The following is a 20430-nucleotide window of genomic DNA, read 5'->3' as shown; positions in this document are numbered from 1 at the left end:
CCCTAGGCATCGTATTTGATTTGTAATCTTGTTCACCCTATGGACAAACACTACCACTGAGAGAGTGACCTTTAAACTTAACATGTTAGAAGGGTATTCGAGCTTCTGCGCTGTAACATTTAAAAGCAGTTCACCAGGTCACCAGAAACAATGCAATAGACTGCTGCATAATGGGGAATCAGGGCAAACCCAAGCAGGAGTACATTGAATCTAGTAGCCATTGTCTTTTTAGGGCCCTGTTAACAATGAATAGGTAAGAACCCAGGTGGTCGTTAAGTTTCTTGAAGCATCATGGACAAATGTAGCAGTTGGTCAGCACCCACTGTGCATTCCTCTGGAGGGGATGACACTTTGAGCTTGGTATCACAAAAAGAGCAATTCTGACAGTCAAATGTTTTGGGTGGCAGTGGCATCCACCAGAAATCCTATGACTCGGTTAGTCCCACCAGGTTACAATGGAATATGGCTTGGGCCCAACTGTTAATCTAAACTTCAGTATTTCCAAAACTTTAATAAGGTTGGGCCCTCTGTGGCTGAAAGCTGGCAGAAATGGCTACCTTAACTCTTTGTGGTGGCTCAGGGACAGTGCAGGCTCACCACAGCGTCTGTGCAGCTCTAATTTTGAGGCAATTGAAAATTGTTCTCTTTGGTCACTGGCGAATTGGACTGGACAGATCTTGAATCTCCTGTGCAGCTTTTCTATGTTGGGAAATTGATATACTCATTTTCTAGCCTGTAATAGTAGCAACGATTCTCCACGCATCCAAGGCTTATGCCCAGCTATACAAAGTACAGCCAGTAGCATATTTTCTATCCCAGGCAAACCTTTCTCACAACACTATTGTAATCGGTTCTGTTGAATACCATATGAAGTTTAAGTTACTGGCTTATGAGGGGGCAGTATATAGCTCACTTTGTAGGCAAAGGTATACGTATAGCATAAACTAACAAATGTTAGGTTTACTTCAAGGCATCTCCCATTGTTCAGAAGGTGCTTCTTGTTCCTTGCAGACTCAAGGAGGCCTGGGAGAGCCATATTGGTGCTGCTGGAGAGCTATCTTTGCCAGGAAATAGCCATCATCACAGCAATCGAGGGAAGAAAGACATTTCACTGAGTCCAGCTGAAACTTTCACTCGCTGTTAAAGGGTTAGAAGTTCCTTCCACCACCACCCAGATTCTCCAGTTTCTGGGAGAAGTTCCTGGTAGAGGTAACAGGCAAGGTGTCACACCCACCACCAAGGACAGCCTGCAGGGCAGCCCACAATCTTGTGCAGCCAATCACACAGTGTGACAAACGAACAGGTTCTATTGAGGTTAAACACTAGTGAAATGCACACAAATCCACCACATGAGGCTGAGCAAGGCATTTCAGGAGAGGGCCACGGGGCAGCCATTCCATTAGGGGTGAAGGCTTAGAATCCTTAGACATATGAGCTCTAGCTGTTGCCAACACCACTATTCAGGTCACTATGGGACAGTCACAACCTTCACTACAGTTGGAGATACACTTCACAGTGTACCTAGTTTGACCAGAGCTCGGCTCTCATGTTGAAAGTCACTCATTAAAAGGTAGCACATCTCCAGTCACTCTGATTTTTGAAAAATAACCTAATGTCGATCAGAAGAAAATAGGCAGAGTAGCTCAGCTTCTCCAAGTCGTAAGATTTCCCCACCAACCGCGGCAGCTGAACCGATCAGCAGACTGTGGACAGAAGATGTGACACCTGCATTTACCTAAAACTGATTATCTCTCTGAGCGCTGGTAGCAACTAAGCAAATCTGTGCCAACCGGTCGTTTGCTTGACGTGATAAAAGAACAAATTCTACCATAGCCAAACAATTGAGGGCGTATTTGTGTTTTGAAGACATCAGAGTCACCATGGACGTCATTACATCAAATAAATAGAAACCATTGAAATGGAATCTACACCACAACTGTGGCCCTTTGAGCTACTGTACCTATTAGAGTGGATTGCAGTGCTAAGGCCTGGCTATCTCTCTACGTGTTTCAAGCATTACTTTGGTTCCGTTTGCAAAGCAGCCATTCAATCAGAGCACGTTAGGCTTATGAATCGTTTTTGTTAAAGACTATTTATACTTTTTCCTAATCTGAATGTTCTTCTCCTTGAGTACAATTTCCCGGTAGGTGTTGAAGGAGCCACTTGCTATATTGTTCTCCACAATATGAATAAGTATTTTGATATCATAGTGAGAAGAAGAGAAGCGGCTCTGACCTCCTCCTTTCTTAGTTCTCCTCATCTCCTGTCTTTGCCCATTTTTTTACTTTACTAAGAGTAGATATGTCCTATGATAGGCTGCAGTTATTGGATGTGATAGATTGCCACCATCACTTTGAGTAATGAGCAATGCAATTCCATGTTGCTCGGTGGCAGGAGTCCACAAATGTGTGGCTTGTGCTTAAATTCTGTAAGTTATTTTTTCTTGGCTGGACCTTCCACCTGTTGTGTTTCTTGGATCCACTGTAAAAGTTTTCATCCTTTCTCCTCTGTCAAGGTAGATTTGACTAATCTCTGTTTTTGTTCATTGAGGGTTATGAAGGTAAAGTGGATTCCTAGTAAAGAACATGGCTTTCTCCCAGAAACACACACGCGCAATGATGCCCTTAGGGCTAAACTGTTGAAGATGATCTGACTACCCACAGGCGCTTGCCGCAAGCTTTTGCTGCATCTCTGTATCTTATCCAACATTTACAGATGCGTCCTCCCTAGATATTGATTGATTGATTTCTTTTGTTATTTGATTATGAAAATATAATCATAAAAGAACAAACATGATGATACATTAAATCATAATAACATACGAATACAGATTTGCAAGGATTTATTAAAAACATTTGCAGATAAAGGGACACAATTAGATACAAGTTAAAAACATAGCCCCTCCATGTTGCTTTCCCCATAAAAATCTTAACACACTGCCATACTGTTGAAAGGGCAGCCAATAATAAAGAGAAAAATGTGAAGACAGTAAATGTGCCCGGTGAAAAAGTGCACAATCAGCCTTAGGAAAGGTCTAGAAATTGATCGACTTTTGCCAGCGCAAGGCATTTTTTAGGAAAGCACCCACTGAATGGCATACATCATATGCCTGTGAAATACAGCGAAAATAGAAGTCTGGCTTGTGCTTAGCTTGGCTGAGTTCTTGTAAAGAACGTGGTTTTCTCCCAGGCACTCGCACGCAATGAGGTCCAAAGGGCTTAAATGTTCAAGATGAACTGTCTACTCACAGGCCCTTGTCACAAGCAGGTCCTGCATATCTGTATCCTATCCAGGCGATGCAGATGAATTCTCCTTAGATATTTAATTTGATCAGAATTTGAAATGGAATTCACTCAATTCATGAGAATAATTCTTCAGATTGCAATTAAGATGAAGTTCCCGGGATCGATAACTCAGATTTCAGGTAGGTAACGTTTCCTGTTTTATTATGATTAGATGCCATAATATGCTGTCTTTGAGATTCCAGCTTGCAGTGGTGGCTGCATATAGGTGCTTCAGAATACCCTGCAATATGTCTAATCATTTGGTGGAAATCCCGATTTTGTCTGTCTATAATCACGGACTAGCGTGGACAAACCTCACAACTCCTAAAGTCTAGCTATTTTCCCTCCTGGCAGTATTTGTGACTAAGATTGAATGTTTAGGAGTTTAAAGAACTACTTTATAGTGCTTTGTTTAAGCCTATTCGTGTCGCTGAAAGACCTATCAAATGCCAGAAAATGTGAACAGCTTTAATCTGTCTACCATTTACCGTATCAAGAGCACTTTTCCATCACAATTTGATCCCAGTGCCTCCACATAATATGTCATCTGCCTCTGATCTGTCAAGCTGTTAGTCAAGCATGCTATGCGGTATCCTTGGGCAGCACGCAACTATTCAATAGTAACTCAATGGGCATAACAATACATATAGTAAGTAGCTTGATGTAGTTGTGACTGGGCGTTGCTGCATTTTTGATTATATGGTCAATGGTCATATTATCAGCCCCTTAGGTTTTGGCTTTGTTGATTTTAAGGTTTTGTGTACTTGTATGTTGGCGATTGGATAGATGAAATGTGCTTCCAGCTCATGTTTATAAGTTAGTAGATTTACTCCTACTTACTGCTTGATAGAGATGAGGCTCATAATCTTCATTCAGGCTTTGATGATGATGAAGATGGTGTTTAGTTGTGCAGTGACTGTTATGGGTCCACTTGTGAGCTGCATGAAAATCTGGAGTTGTGGAGAGGATTAGTAATTTCAGCCAGTTCTTGTCAAGCAAATCATTGCCTGCAAAAGTGTAAAGCTTTTCATGTGTTTCAAAGTTAACTGTTGTTTTGTCGATTCTGATTGTCTTGGCTTAGAAGAAGGGCAGAAGTGTAGAGGTAGTGCTGGAATCGCCTAGTAGTAATCTTGATGATAGGTCATATCCACAATTCTCTTGGTTAGTATTGTGTGACTAATGTGTTGAAAGCTGCGGATAGATCAAGGTAGGCAGGGAGTGGTTTTCCCTTAAATCAATTGGAACAATTGCTTTATGTGAGGGTTGGGTTTGTGACCAGTGTTGGTGATGGTGCTAGATGGCTGTTTTTGTTTTAAAATCCTGAGACAGGTGGACAGATTTGATGTTCACTTAATGTATTGCCTTTACTTGATCTGACACACATGGGTGCAAAAAATGTTTCCACAGTGGCATTTGTAGCAAATTTGACTTCACCACCAAATGTTGCATCGTCGAGTCTCAGGAGTGCGTTCTATCGAGAAGCATCATTAGCTACTTATAAGGCTTCAGATATAAAATGTATGCACTTGGCTGTGGTATGTGTACCCATTCTTGTTCTAACTGCTTTTGGTTTGTAGGTTTCTGAGAGGATGGCATTGGTTAGACAACTACAATGCGTTGGTGACGTCTCCATGTGATGGTGCCAGATGGTGCCAGGGAATGTGTCTAATGGGTATTGCAGCTGAAACTTGAATGGGTGAACTCTGAACTCTCCGCTGCCTACTCTAGTGCTTTCAAATCCAAAGTGCAAGTGTTTCTGAGCTGTAACCCTTCCAACACCACTTCTGTGGTGTTTGAGTTTTGGAATCAGATTGTGAAGACAGAGAAAGTGAGGATGTTTCCATCACTCTTGTCACTGATAGCCCGTACCTCCAGTTTCAGGCCTGGAGCGCTAGATGTCAGATTCATCAGATGGCGATCTTGTAACCCGCTGTGACTAGATGAATTGTTCTTGGACGTGGTGGCCCTGTACAGTAAGTTTGGTGCCAGTGCCTTCTAATTGTCAACCAAGGATAGTTTTTGTTTAACCCCTTACAGCACTGGCTAGACTTGAAAAAGGTGACTGAGTTGTCATTTTCTGTTGTCCCTTTCGTTTTTAGCTGAGGAAATCACCACACAGGAATGGAGAGCAGGCTGACGCCACAATGGTGAGTACAAGCCATCGTCTACTCTCTCTTTGTAGGAGGGGTTTTTCGTACTTCCGTTGATTAGCCCAGAATGAAAGTCCTTTGGATTGTTTGTTTTAAGGAGAACAATTGCAGAACTCTCTAATGTTCGGAACTCTGCTTAACAACATGCCAGAGGCCCCGCCCCCTAAGTCCTCATTTATGATTACTTGCCCATTTTTCCTATTGGGGAGTTTTTGCTCAGTGGTAATTATCAGAGAATATGAGGGAATGCCTCCCCTTTTGGGTGTTGGGTTGTCGTTTTGTGTTTGTGCTGTGGTTTGGGTGGACATGTGTAGGTGTAGTGGGAAGCTTGTCTAGGTGGCTTGATTGTTAATCCACTGCTTTGTTTTTTCTTTCGTCGGGTAGAGGTCTTGGTGTGTTGATTTGGTGTATTGGGCGCGTTTTTTCCTGATTAGATGCTGTATGTTAATCCTCTACAGGACAGCCCCCTATGGACTTCCACTTCGGAGAAATGGTGCAGTTCTCTCTTCTACCCTGGCGCTCCCAAGGTTGGGGACGGAGCAGAGGATTATGACAGACAGCTCTTCGATCTGGATTGCTTTTTAGCAGATATTTCTGACACACTCTTCACCACCACGCAGAACCATGAAGCGCACCACACTGTCCAAGACTACGGTAGGATTTTGACAGACTTACTCTTGCTGAAATGAGAGACTTTCATTCTGTCCAAAGGATTGTATGCCTGTGTTCCAAATCCACTTATGGCAAAACTGCCTTTATGCCCTTGCTCCTGAAGCACACCTCCTTTCGTGCAGTGATCGGGCGTCTTACAACTTAATGTACTTCCTGCGTGATTCATTTTTGGGTGTTGTATATAGCAGCCTAAGACAGGACAAGTAATTGGCCCTAAAACCAATTTTTTCCAAGATCTCAATCATATATGGCCACTCCACTGAGTCAAAGTTTTGGCCGCCTATAGAGAGAACCAAAATCAGCTCTTGAACTATCTTCATGATTCTTTTTTGGTGGGCTGAGCAGTTGGAGCAGTGTGGGCCTCCTCGTCAGGGTGAAAGGAACTCTTAGATTAATAAGATGTTGTGTCCGTTAGGGCATTGTATCATCCAAGGAGTGTCTGCCTGTGGTTGATTGAAGGGAGTACAGCTGTTCACTGCAAGTTGGAGAAGGGAAGTGAGTGGCATTTCAATTCATATTTTCGTTTTTCAGCTTATGCAGGAAATGCAGACATGATCCAGCCAGATCTGACCCCACTGCAGCCAAACCTGGATGAGTTTATGGAGATCTCAGGTAGAGTCAATGCTTGGATATAAACTGTGCCATTGTGATCTCTCCTTTTCAGGGCTAGAACTGCCCTTATCCTGGGTAAGGTTGTCCTGGCATTTTCGAGGAATTAATGTCGCAAACCTTCTGTTTTCGAGAACTGGGCTATCCTACGTAAGAGAAATTCCCTGGCTCTCTCTCTAACAAAAAAGGCATTGCGTTCTCTTGAGAGATCGACCTGGCTATGTTCCTCTTTAGGAGGAGACTGGCCTGGTCTTCTCTGAGAGGGGACTGACTTGAGCTTTTAGACATGACTTTGCCTTTTCAGGTAAATAACTCAGTCTGGTGTGTGTCTGAGTGCTGGCAGAGCACTGCAAGCGCTGATGTATTTCACTATTGAGATGGGCAGATTAGTCATAAATCGACCACTTTAGAGAATTGTTTACTGTTGCTTCGCTTTAATATTTTCTTTTACGTAGCACGTCATAAATGATTCCTCCTGCTCTAAGCTTTGTAGTAGCAGTTATTACTAAATCTCATTTTATCGACATCAGAAAGTGTTTTCTGAACGTATTAATTAACTTATAATCTGTTTATTTGTTTTAAATATGACAAGTGCCAGTTACAGTGTGTTACATCTAGCTGTACAATCAGAAGATATGCAAGAGAAGCATTATAGTACAGTGTAAACCATTAACAATCAAAGAGATAAGGCAAAAGCAGGTACGAGAGGCGCACATTCTGCCACTGTCTTATAATAAGCATAATGTAAATTCCAAAAATGCACATCAGAACCAAAGGCATACAGATAGTCAGCTGGAACAGTTTGATCGATTAAAAGGAAACAAGATGTAAGACTAGCACAAAAAGCCAAAATTAATAGGTACAAGTTGCAGCAGCTTATCAACTGATTTTGGTTTTATTTTGAGCAGAATAGTGTACTAGTGTTGAGATGGAAAAGGTCCTCCCATGGTGACAAGCATGCATACCCTGAGTGCCCCAGCTGCAACAATATCAGGTCCCTGGTGCTCATTTTTGTTGTCATGGGTGAACACGGCTCATCCGTGTGCACAATGTGATAGGCCTGTCGCTCAGATTGTGATCTTGTTCGGCCGGGAGGAGTACCCAGAGTGCTACCTTCATAGTGGTGAAAGGCTGCTACCTTTGAAAGGAGTTAAGTAGTGCAAGCGTAATGGTAGTAGCGTACTATGTAGTGATCAATGCAAGTGAAAAGGCCTTTTTACCTGTGTCACCGAAGTGGGGTCTGTGGGTTCACTCATTCACTGATGTGAGGTCTATGGGTTCACTCATTCACTGAAGTGAGGTCTGTGGGTTCACTCATGTAAAGTTCCACTGCTGTGTTTGTAACTCTCTTTTGGCCTATATCAAGTCAGTATGTAGTGCTTTGCCTCACGTTTATTATGCATTTGCTGGGTGTATGTGCCTGTGAAGGGTGCAATACATGGAAGGCTCTGGATTCCATTTTGGGTGACTGGGCTCCATTTTGGGAGACTGGAGGAGAATGAGGAGGAAGAGGAGATTTGTGAATTGCTGCATTTCTGTGAGCTGGGCGGGTAGGAAACACACACTGGAAGAAGGAGAGTGGCTCTTCAGTACACTTAAAAGGTGCTCTTTGTTTCAGGGAGATGTCACTGGAAAGGGGCCTGATCACATCTCAGGAAGGAGATATGGCTGATGAGATAATCATAAAAAATAGGGCTGGTACCCTGGGGTAACCTTTTCATTCACATATCACTGTGGCTGACATGCAGGTGGGAACTTCTAGCCACTCCCCTGGCCTGTGTTATGGGGCTATTAGATTTGGAGTCACACCTGCTGTACCAGATCACTTTCTGGAGGAAAGGCAAGACAGAAGAATAGCCACTTCAAAAGGAAGCAGACCTTCAACGTAAACTTCAAAGACTCAGATGGGATGCTCAGTACCCCAAAAACTATCAACTGTCAAGCAGCCAGTCAGCCTATGTGAGGAGGAGAAGCTCTGCAATTCCTGCCTGTGACCAGGGCTGGGGACTAAGAACTGCCAGTCTCCAAGGTGGGTGAGAGGACCACCTACCCCTGGAGCAGGAGGCACCAGTGCTTGCCTGCTTGCCAAGATCAGTGTGCTCTACGAGGATAACAACATCACTTGGAGGGAGCGAGGTCTAGTGGGGGTTTTTGGCAAGTGCAACCCTGTAGAAAGGTGTGAGAAAACAGTTGCTGCACTGATCTGTTTGTCAACCGTGGGCAGGTTCAAGGTGGCGAACCCATATGTCAAAAGGGTCTGCCGTGAACTTAGCTGTGGTTTCACTGATCAAGCCATAGCCCATGTAGAAAGTGAAGGTGGGGACCCCGTATAACAGAGAGGGCCACCATGAAGATTAATGCTGTGCCAATCGGATCGTAGCCCTGTTGTGCGGAGTGAAGTTGGTAACAGAGGAGGCTGTTGTAAAGAGGAAATAACTGCTGTACTGATTGGACTGTCGCCCGAGTGCAGAGTGAGGTCATTGACCCTATATGCCAGAGGGGGCCACAGTGAAGAACTAGGGACATTGCCTGGTTCAGCTGCCGTCAAGAGGAGAAGACACTGGGGTGACCATGCTTCCTCTAGCTCAGACTAAAGATTGTAACCCGAGTTATCATCACCCCACCTGTGGGAAGGATCTCCAGAGTAAGCACTGCGGATGCCCAACCATTGCCCTGCAGAGTCATGATGTACTCACCGTCAGTAGCTTTTGAGCCCTCTATGTGGTCCAAGAGTGAAACGCTTCTAAGGACTCCGGTAGCACAACCCCTGAAGGAGCAGGAAAGATTGATCGCAAGGCCGGAAGGCCCCGGGGTTTTGCCGTATAGAGCTTTCGGAAGCCAGAACACTTTTGACTTTTTGAAGAGTCAGAGTGGGACTTCTGAGACTTGGACTACTAGTGGGGCTGAACTTGAATGTTGCCTATAGTGAATGGGTAATAACTACTACCATTAGTGAGAGGAAAGTGGGACTCTGGGACCTGCTTAGCGAACATTAGAACCCTGACCTCAGGGGGCTCTGTGTATTGTTTCTGTATATATAAAAGCAAGTACTTGACTGGACAATTATATTACTACTATTCAACATATTTTGAGTTGTGAGCTTGTGTTCACCCCCTTCTATCTATCTACCCCTCCCTCCCGAGAAGTCTTGGACTGCTCGACCGACGCTACCACTGAGAGTCAAGTGCTGAAGGGGTACTTGATCCAGTTGCTTAGGACCTATAGTAAGCCAGGCCCCAGGACATCAGAGTAAAATGCCTCAACCACCCACTGTTAGACCAGGTGGCTCCTGTTTGCCCTGTGGCCCTCTAAAAGAGGTTCTGTTTCCCAGTCAGTTACTTCGACTGGCTTCTTCACATGATATTGCATAGGTCTTGGTACAAAATCTTCTGCTTGTGCTGATTTATAAAACTCAGATCTCCGTTTGCTGGTTTCCAGTGCTTGGGGTGATTTCAAGTGTATTGCGATAGCTCGTTTAGCTTTCAAAAGAGCTAAATCAATAATTCTACAACTCATTCTGTCTGTTTTGGGTCTTGACATTAGTCCCATAAGACAGCTCTTTGGATCCAATAAGCAGTTTTTACTTGTCCAACTCGAAATTGTCTGTTATTTTACCACAAAATATTCAAATGACTGGGCACATCTATCTCATGGAAGAATGTTGCATCAGGGTGGGAACATCTAGGGCATGTATCATAGAGTGCGGCATACATATTGTGCAGTTTTCATGGGGTAAGGTAAGTGTGTATCAGATAATTGAATTGTATACATTTTAGACTGAGAGACGCCTCCCATTCTGTATCCGTGAGGTCTGTCACCTGGTCCCTCTCTCAATACCCTTTAAGGATATTTAAGTTCCTTCAGTGCATGGACCTGTGGAGTTTGTATAAAGTGGCAGCCACGCAACGACCCCCCACTCCCTCCACATGAAGAGTAGCTGCATAGTTTGATCTTTTGTAATGTAATGTAATGTGTACTTATAAAGCGCACTGCAACCCATCGGGTATCCTGGCGCTAAAAGAGATGGAAAAGATACCTATAACAGAGACAGGTAGGCATTAAACTATGGTATAGAGCCAGGTTTTTATTTTATTTTGAAACGGCATAAATATCTTTCATCTGCCGCAGCTCTGTGGGCAGCTTATTCCAGAGACTTGCAGCAGCAACACTGAAAGCTTGCCCCCCCAATTTAGCTCTTCTGACCAAGGGTACTTTCACCCAATTAACTGAGGAGGACCGAAGGCAACGGGCGGGGACATACCAGCTAAATTTGTTCTGCAATTGTATAGGCCCCAGACCGTGCAGTGCCTTGAACACGACAGAGAGGGATTTTAAGTGGATCCTCTGAAAAATAGGGAGTCAATGCAGCTCCGTGAGGGCCTGAGAGGAGGATGATTGATGAGGGCGCATCAAAGCCAACTTGGCTGCCATATTCTGGATTCTCTGTAGTCTCCCAATTAAATACTTAGGAGACTCCAGCAACAAAGAGTTGCAACAATCCAGCCTGATCATAATCACACTTCTTACTACCAAAGAGCGTGTAGGTGCAGGGAGCAGGGGGAGGATTTTCCTAAGGGTTCTGATAAGGGAGACGCAACTCTCCATGGTCTTAATAACTTGAGTTTCCAAGGTCAGCTTCTCATTAAAACAGATTCCCAGATTGCGAACCAACTTAGATGGTACCAATGGGGGATCAGCAGGAATAGGCCAGAAGTCGACTGGGAGGGAGTAGGGCACTCTCCTACCCTCAATACAGAGGATCTCTGTTTTATCTGCATTAAATTGCAGAGAGTTGTTTCTCAACCAGTGAACCACATTCTGCATGCAGACATGGAAGTTCTCCAATGTGGATGACTTTTCTCCCTCCAGAGATAGAAATCAACTGGGTATCATCCGCGTAGTTTACCAGGCCTATGCCATAGGATTTAATGACATGCACCAGGGGACGCATATAGATGTTAAATGGAATAGGACTGATTGCAGAGTACTGCGGCAGACCATGGTGGATCTTGGTAAACTTGGACTGAAAAGGAGGTTCTTCATAAGATGAGCCCATAGAGACTTAGTTCCCCTATCCAACACTGCATATTTTATACACTGGTCTGCTGGTATGTTATTTACATGTCTTAATTCTGCGAAAGATATAAAAATACCCATTGTTACAAAGCTGCCCTGTACACGTGATGTTAGCAGTGTTCCCTATTTTCGTCTTTGTCATTTCTGTGACTCATATAAATCCTGCAGGGACCACAATGACAGTTCAAAGGCATTTACAGCTTGTCGTGTGATTTCTTTGAGGATACATATGTCAATAAGGTCTATCTACTACCAAAAAGCAAGGTGTGTATTGCCGCCCTCCAAAGAGAAGCTGAGCTATAGTTACTTCTCTCAATATAAGTCTTATATATTGTAATTCAAGAGTCTGATTTGTGGTTGATGCAACTTAAAATATTACATAGAGGATATTATGCTTGAGTCTTCCTATTTAAAACGGGGAAAGCTACTGTCAAGAAGTGTCTATGGGGATGTGAAGGGGCACCTTCTTTCACCCACTGTGGAACTCCCCACAACTTCTCCAATTTTGGGCAGGAATTGTACGGAGCATGAAGGGAGCAACGGGGACACATATAGTGCCCAGACCACAGCTGGTATTACTGGGGATTTTGAGCGAGACAAATGTTACCTCCTATCAGAAACTCCTTATTAGTTTGGGCTTCCTCCTGGCTAAATAGCGCTTAAATAGAGCTCCACAACGGTTCTGAAAGTACAGAGCTGGAAATGAGAAATGAACATTTGCAATGCATGAGAAAAGATACATAAAGGGAGAGGTTGCTACAAACAATTTGATATAATATAGAAGGGATGGGCTATAGAGGACTAACTGTGGACTGAAGGCCACAGATGAATCATGGAGGGGGCATGGAAATGGCCTTAGCAACATGCTGGCAACCAAGAGGGGAATAAGGGCAAATGCCGACAGCAGTTAAACCTGTTAGACCTGGCAGCTTGGTGTGGGTCTCCCTTCCATTTTTTGCTGTTGCCTCTTGTGTTTTTGCTGGTGTTAGATGCTTTGGGCACCCTGCCACTGCTATCCAGTGCCAAAGTGCAAGTGCTCCCCGTTGTAAATTTATGTATGGATTAGTGATTCCATGATTGGCTGGTTTGGTTTACCTGTCAGACCCTAGTACAGTGCACCAGGAGTGCCCAGGGCTCGTAATCCAAATGCTGCTAGTGGGCTTGCAGCACTGGTTGTGCCACCCACAGAAGCAGCCTGTTAAAGTGTGTCTAAGGCCTGGCATTGCAGAGCCTGTGGGCAGTCTGGTACTGCCATGCTGACTGGGCAAGTGCACCCACTTGCCAGTCCCTAAACCTTCCCTTTTCTTCATATCAGACACCCCTATGGTAGGCCCAAGGGCAGGGTGCATTGCAAGTATAAGGTAGAATGGGCAGTTTGATTATTACATCTTAGAATCCTAACTGACTCAGGGAACATGGTAGAAATTCGAGTTTAGTATGCCTGAACTCAGAATGATAAAATACATCTTTTTGTGAAGTTGGTTTTAACATTCTGTGTTTGAAAATACCACTTTTAGAAAGTAGGTATTTTCTTGCCTAACCATCCAAACCTGCCTCTGCTAGGTTGTGTATTCCTTGTCTGGAGTTTGAGTGACAAGGGCTGGGGGATTCCAGGAGAGGGCGGAATAGAGAGATCTGCATCTAGATGGGTGGGAGGAGTTGCACCTGGGACCTGAATAGGGCTGTGCCTTCCCTCCACAATGCTGGCTCCACCTCCTGTGGTGCGTCTGATGTCTCTGCCCTGCACTCTGAAAGGAAAGAAGGAGTCTTGTCACCAAAGTGCTCCAGGACTGACCAGAACTGGTTTGGACTAGGCAAAGGCCTCTCTGCCTTCAGAGAACAAAGAGAAACTGAGTATAAATATTGGGACCCAAACCCAGAACTTTAGATCACTTTGGGAAACAAGAAGAAACCTTTGCTGAGGAGTGGAACCAGAGAGAATGAGGAGAGACTAGCCCTAAGCTTGAGGGATTGGCCTGCAGTGGTTGCCTGACTGCCAAAGAGAGGAGAAGGAACTTTGTGTATACTTTATTCAACTTGTGAAGGATCTCCAAGTGCTTGAGAAAAGAGCTTGCCTCCTGCTAAAGACTCAGGGACAGCAGACTTCACCCACCAGCTCCCCAAGAGTTTTTGGGAAGTGCCTGCTGTTTTGCGAGGCTTTCTGAGGGACTGCGTGTCTCAAGGAGCTGGAAGCGGGACTCATGAGCAAGAAGCGTGTCGCCGCACTGCCGCTGTCACTTCACAACGAGAAAGCGCCTCGCATCGCTAGAGAAGAGGATCGACGTCGCAGCAGATGCCACCGCATCACTGGGAAGTGTGTCGCAGGGCCTGTCGCGGCTCGCATTGTTGTCGAAGCAACTCGCATCGCTGGAGAAGAGGATTGACGTTGCATCAGACGCCGCGGCATCACCGGAAGCGTGTCGCAGGGCCTGTCGTGGCTCGCATCATTGCCGGAGCGTCCCACACCATCGGAAAAGAGGATCGACATCGCAGCAGATGCAGCCGCATCACCGAGAAGCGTGTCGCAGGGCCTGTCGCGGTCCGCATCGTGTTGCATCAAGAAAAGACGGCATCTTTGTTTCTTTGCACCTGATCTGCATCGCATCACGGCGTTGCGTGCCGCATCGCCACGGAAGTGCATTAAGAAACCGACGCATCACCTCCCCTCGCAGAGAAGAACCAACGCATCCCCTATGCAGCAGTAGGGACCCGACGCATCATCGTTCTTGCGTGTAAGGAATCGACGCATCGCCTTCCTTGCAACACTTTCGTTGTATTGCGTTACGCATCTTAAGGTACATTGAACTCAAAGTGTCGCATTTTAACATCTAAAGAGAACTAAGCTAATTCTACCATTTTAAGTACAGTATTGTGGATGTTTGTCGTTTTCGGTCTTGTGATAAGCCTATATAAAGAATACTTATTTTTGATATAAAACTTGTGTGGTGTCCATCTGTAGTGTTGTCACTTGGTTACTGTATGTGTTCACAAATGCTTGACACACTGCCTCTGAGATAAGCCTGTCTCCTCGTGCCAAGCTACCAAGGGGGTGAGCAGGGGTTATTTTAGGAGTGTACCCCCTTACCCTGACTAGACGCAAGGGTCCCAATTTGTCAAAGGTACCTACGTCTGCCAAATAGAGACCCCCAAATCTAACAACCACCATAAGGAATTTTAAAAAAAGAGGAGGTAACCACAGAGGGAGGAGGAGGGAGGAGTGAGGATGAGTGGTACCTTGTGTAGGGGATTATTAGTTTAAGCATGATATTATGATACAACCCCCAGACCAAATAAAAGCACGCTGTGGCCTCATTAACATCAGATCCATTGCCAAACATAAGTATGAGGTAGCAGACACCATATCATCATATAAGCTAGATGTCCTGTTCCTCACGGAAACCTGGGCCAACGGTGCCTCAGACCCGGATTTTGTGGTAGCAGCTCTGCAGGGTTTCCTTTCATTTAGGGTAGACAGTCCAATAAAGAGGGGAGGTGGAGTCTCTGTAATCTATAGGGAAAAGTACGAAGCCACCTTCTCACCATCTCCCACACCTTACTATGAAGCCCTCCATTTCACCTTAGCAGCTAATGCAAAAAAAAACTTTATGGGCATTCTGCTCTACCGTTCCCCCAACCACCAGAGACGTACGTTTACCAACAACCTAGATATGCTCATGGAACCCATCCTCTCCACCGATGAGTTAACCATTCTGGGCGATTTTAATGTTTACCTGGAAGATAGGAGGGGCAAAAACACCAGTTCTCTACTAGAGACCATAGGGACATTAGGCCTATCTCAATTGGTGCACAAGCCCACTCATGAGGCAGGACACACACTGGATGGCATTTTTACATCCGTATCAGGCCTAAAAATAAATGACGTTCACCCTCTGACATGGACAGACCACTCTTTAGTCACATTCAACTACACTGTCCTTAAAGTCCAGAAAACAGGAGTAGCCGAGTCTCACTCATTAACATACAAGGCCTGGAACAAGTCTGATAAAGCCACGATTCGCATCCAACTGGATAGGACACGACCTTCTTTAAATATGTCCCTAGACTTAGCAGTTAGTGAATATTTGGATTGGCTTAATGAAGCAGTTGGGGCCACAGGACCCACCAGAACATTTTCAGGGAACCGCAGCTTACCTTCAGCCCCTTGGTTTACTGAGGCCTTACGACAGGAAAAACAAAAATGTCGTAGACTGGAAAGACGCTGGAGAACAAAATATGAGACATCAGACAAAGGCATTTATAAAGCAGCTTTAATTCATTACAAAACTCTGCTGAACGCAGAAAAAAGGGCATGTTTTACGAGGCAGATTGAAAAAGCGAAGAACTCCGCCAAAGAACTGTTCAGGATAGTAGAGAAGCTGTCCTCTCTGCCAAAGAAAAAATGCACTAAGAACAATGACAGTTTATGTGAGGTAATTGCTGACGCTTTTAGAAATAAAGTCAAAAATATCTATGATTCTTTTGAACCTATCCCCACTCCGGTTCCTATTGACATACGCCCATGCGCAGATCCCAGTGATAAGATTTTTCACAGCTTCTCGCGGCTTAACACGGAAGTAGTGGAAAAACATATCAATGAAACTAAATCTGGGTCCCCTCTAGATCCTTGTCCGCCCACTTTTTTGAAAGAGATAGCCAAGGAAGTTAGCCCTTTGCTTACAGAAATCTTTAACAATATGTTCATTTCCGGTACCTCTCCCTCGCCAATACTGCCTCTGATTAAATAAAAAACAATCTAGACGACCCTGACCCCAATAACTATTGCCCGATATCTAGATTGGCACTCCTGTCAAAAATAGAGGAGAAAATTATGAACAGGCAGCTATCCCAGTTCATACAAGAACATGACTTACTTCATCCCTCCCAATTTGGCTTTCGCCCAGAACACAGTACAGAAACAGCATTAATTAAAGCCACCGAAGAGATCAGGAAGGTGATGGATAATGGGGGCACTGCCGCCCTCATCCTCCTTGATCTCTCGGCGGCCTTCAATACTGTGGATCATAATCTACTGCTAGCGTGGCTGGAAATGCTAGGGGTCAAGAGCCTGGCACTAGCCCTGCGGTCCTCTTTTCTAAAGGATAGGAGACAAACGGTGGCACTAGGCCAGTCCAAATCAACACCTTACGTCCAACCATGCGGGGTCCCACAGGTCTCATTGCTTAGCCCTGCACTTTTTAACAATTATGTTACAGAACTTACCCTGTTGATCCAAGACTTCGGCTTAAGCCTTACTTTATACGCCAATGACACCCAGATGGTGGTGGCAGCGTATAAAGATCAAGCCCCCCTATCAATGCAGTTTCAAAGCTGCATGGTGGAAATAAATAGATGGATGGGAAACCACTGTCTTAGGCTCAAATCCGGGAAAACTGAAGTGGTAATCTTTGGGAATCTGCAAATCAGACGGGATGACCTTTGGTGGCCGGTGGATATGGGGGAACCGCCAAAACCAGTCCAGAAGGCAATAAACTTGGGGGTGCTGATCGATAATAAACTCATCTTATCTCAGCACACCAATGCCATCATTTCTACCTCCCATTTTCTGATCAAAAAATTGAAGAAGGTTCTATCTTATATTCCTGATGACTCCAAAAGGGCAGTAGTGACTACACTCGTGCAGTCAAAGCTAGATTACTGCAATGGACTTTACCTTAATATGCAGAAGCAATACCTAAAAAAAGCTTCAGATGATTCAAAACGCATCTGCAAGACTTCTTCTAAATGTCCCTAAATATGAGTCTGTAACCAAGGAAATTCGAAGACTTCACTTGCTCCCGGTGGCACATTACGTTCAAGGCGCTATGCTATGTCTTGCTTACAAGGCCTTGAACGACACCGGAACAGTGTTTCTCAAGAAGCTTTTCTCCTGGTATCACCCAGCCAGACAACTGCCCTCTTCTGGCGCCAGACTCATGATGGTTCCAAGGATCCAAACCTTGTGCTGGGGAGGTCGTAGTATCTCGTACAGCACAGCAAAATTATGGAATAAGCTACCATTTGCTATTAGAAATGCCGACTCTCTCACCACTTTCAGAAAGGACCTAAAAACATGGCTTTTTCAGAACTAGTTAGTTCCTCTAGGGCTCACCACTGTCTAAGCACCAAGACACCTCTGGGTATTTGTGCGCTCAATAAGTTTTATTATCATAACATAACATAAATAATAAAATACTATGCAAAAAAAAGAACGCAGACTCGTAATAGAAAGCACTCCCTTTCTTCTTCTTCGTATACTTTATTTCGGTCGAATAGACCATAAAAGTGCATGTACAATAAGCTTACAAACATTGAAACAAACCTGATAAAATGTGCAGTCCCGTTAATAAATGTACAGAGTTAAAATGTTTCCCAAGGTTCACAACACAATAGCCCCAAGCAGTCCATAGCTTGTTGCAACGTTAGCCCCCCTCCTACAACATCACCAGCCTTCTGCTTCCAGCAAGCAGCCAGCTGAGTAAATATTTGCCCCCTTATTAAAAACAATTGTGACAAGAATCACTACACACATAATATTAGTGACATCTACAAACCGTTTAAAAACGAAATAAGCTTTAAGAAGTTTGGGAAGAATGAAATTTAAAACCATATAGGAGAGAGAGAAAAAAATGCATCAACCTAAGACCGTGAGGTGGACTTCAAGGACAACCTGCGCGCACACCACATAGAGGTTAAAAACCGTGACACTGCATATACAACTGGCATGCAGGTGTTATATTTCAGGATCCTAAATATATCTTGACAATGCTCGGACCCTATAGTTCTGCACAATTGGATTAGCCAGCGCTGCCTGGCTATTTTATGACCCAGGCAAAAAAAAAGACGTGTTGCTCTGTCACTACCTCACAATTACAGGCAGGACACCCTGAAAGGATGGCCCCAGTCCATTTATTGAAAAATGCACCCAGCGGAAGGATCCTATATCTAAATTGAATATATAATGTCCTGGCAAGAGCTGGTTGGATGTCATCCAGGAAGACTCTAATGTATACTGGTCCTTAATTCTCATAAAGTTGGCAGTTAAGGATCCAGTTGCTAAACTCTCCTGTAATTCAGCAAGTTTGCCCATCCTGTAGCACCTTACCAGTTCAGTTCTTGAGATTGCAGGACACGCTTCTCGGTTACTCCATAAGCTCAATCTGCCCATCATACGGAATGCATCCTTGACAAAAAAAAAACCATGCTGCTTTTCCTGTGCCCGGAAGTCTCAGTACCTCCTTTAACTCTAACCTATAAGCAGTGCCCCTTTAACGAAGGCACCCAAAGCACCCTCAAAGCACTGTCTGGCTCCTAAAACCCCATTGACACCAAAACCCTCTTTGGTGCCGAAGCACCCGGCACCCAAAGCCCCATCAGCTGCTGGATCCAAGAAAATGGAACAGCCCTTTCTTCATTGTCTCCAAGAGGATCTTGATGACAGGCAAAAATTGATCTTCATCCACCCGCCGACTGGGAGAATTGTTACCTAGCCTCCTCTAAAGGTCTAGGACACTGTCCCTGATGGGAGGAAATTAACGTTTTAGGAGGAGCTTGCATAGAAGCCTACACCTCCAGCCAGAGTTAAGAAGCACCAGGACAGAGGCACAAGTCCTCTACCACCTCGTCTCAGTCCTCCTCCTCCACCTCCAATCCCTCCTCCACCTTCCACTCCCCCTATCCATCTTCCACACCACCACAGAGACCCCCATCTGCCTCATTTAGCAGATGGTTCCCCACATTCTTCTTCCTAGGGGAAGCCTCTTGTACCAGCTAGTTCCTTATGAGGCCTGTTCGATACCGAGCCTAGGGACGATCTGTGGGACAACTAGGACATCGACCCTTCTGGAGATACTTACCTAGACCTCTACCACATAAAACCATCCCCGCTAGAAGATACCACCTCTTACCACGAGGTCATTCACAGGGCTATATCCTTCCACAAGGTAGAGTTGCATAAAGTCCAGGAAGATGATGACTTCCTTATTGAAACGCTGTCCACCACTCAGCGTTCTGTACAGTTCCACCCGTGCTAAAAGGCATGTTTAAAGCCACACCTGAGACCTTCAAAGAGCCTGTGAAAGCCATAGTGGTCACCCCAAGGGTTGATTTAAAAAATGTAAGCCTTCGACTCAAATACACCCTAGATCCGGTGCCAACACCCATCGGACTCCTTAGAAGTCCATACAGCTCTGGAACATGCAAATGCCCATTGCACTAATTATGCCCCTCTGCCAGATAAAAAGAGTAGGAAGATTGACACAGCCTGCAAGTGGATTGCCGCCCAATCAGCGGCTCACAGAATTGGCAACTCAATTGGACTGATCTCTACATATGATCTAGTCCACTGAGACGAGATGGAGGAACTTCTCCATCATCTCCCAGACCAGCATAAAGAATGTGGCATTGAGCTTGTTTCAGAGGGCAGGATCATTTCAATCATCATATTTGGATGTATCCTAGTCGCAGCTGATACTGAAGCGTAGGGCATAAGTTTAAGTGTCCTTGTAAGATGCCTGGCTGCGAGTCTCCGTCTTTAACCTGGAAGTTCTACAGCATCTGCTCAATCTGCTGTTTAATGGGGAACACCTCTTTTGATTGCAGGTTGATCAGATGCTGTAGAAAATCAAAAAGGACACTGATAC

General features: G+C 44.7%; 1 protein-coding gene across 1 annotated transcript in view; it reads left to right on the top strand.

Moving 5' to 3' along the window:
- The window catches only part of MLXIPL (MLX interacting protein like), a 735879-nt gene that overhangs the window by 374672 nt on the left and 340777 nt on the right, over positions 1–20430 (top strand). The window contains exons 5-7 of the mRNA XM_085649671.1: positions 5384–5431; positions 5893–6088; positions 6638–6718. Coding sequence (XP_085505797.1) covers positions 5384–5431; positions 5893–6088; positions 6638–6718 — 325 coding nt within the window. The remainder of the gene's footprint in view (positions 1–5383; positions 5432–5892; positions 6089–6637; positions 6719–20430) is intronic.

This window comes from Triturus cristatus, chromosome 3_2 (genome assembly GCF_964204655.1).
Source record: "Triturus cristatus chromosome 3_2, aTriCri1.1, whole genome shotgun sequence".
Taxonomy (NCBI): Eukaryota; Metazoa; Chordata; class Amphibia; order Caudata; family Salamandridae; genus Triturus; species Triturus cristatus.
This window is presented reverse-complemented; position numbering and strand designations above follow the sequence as displayed.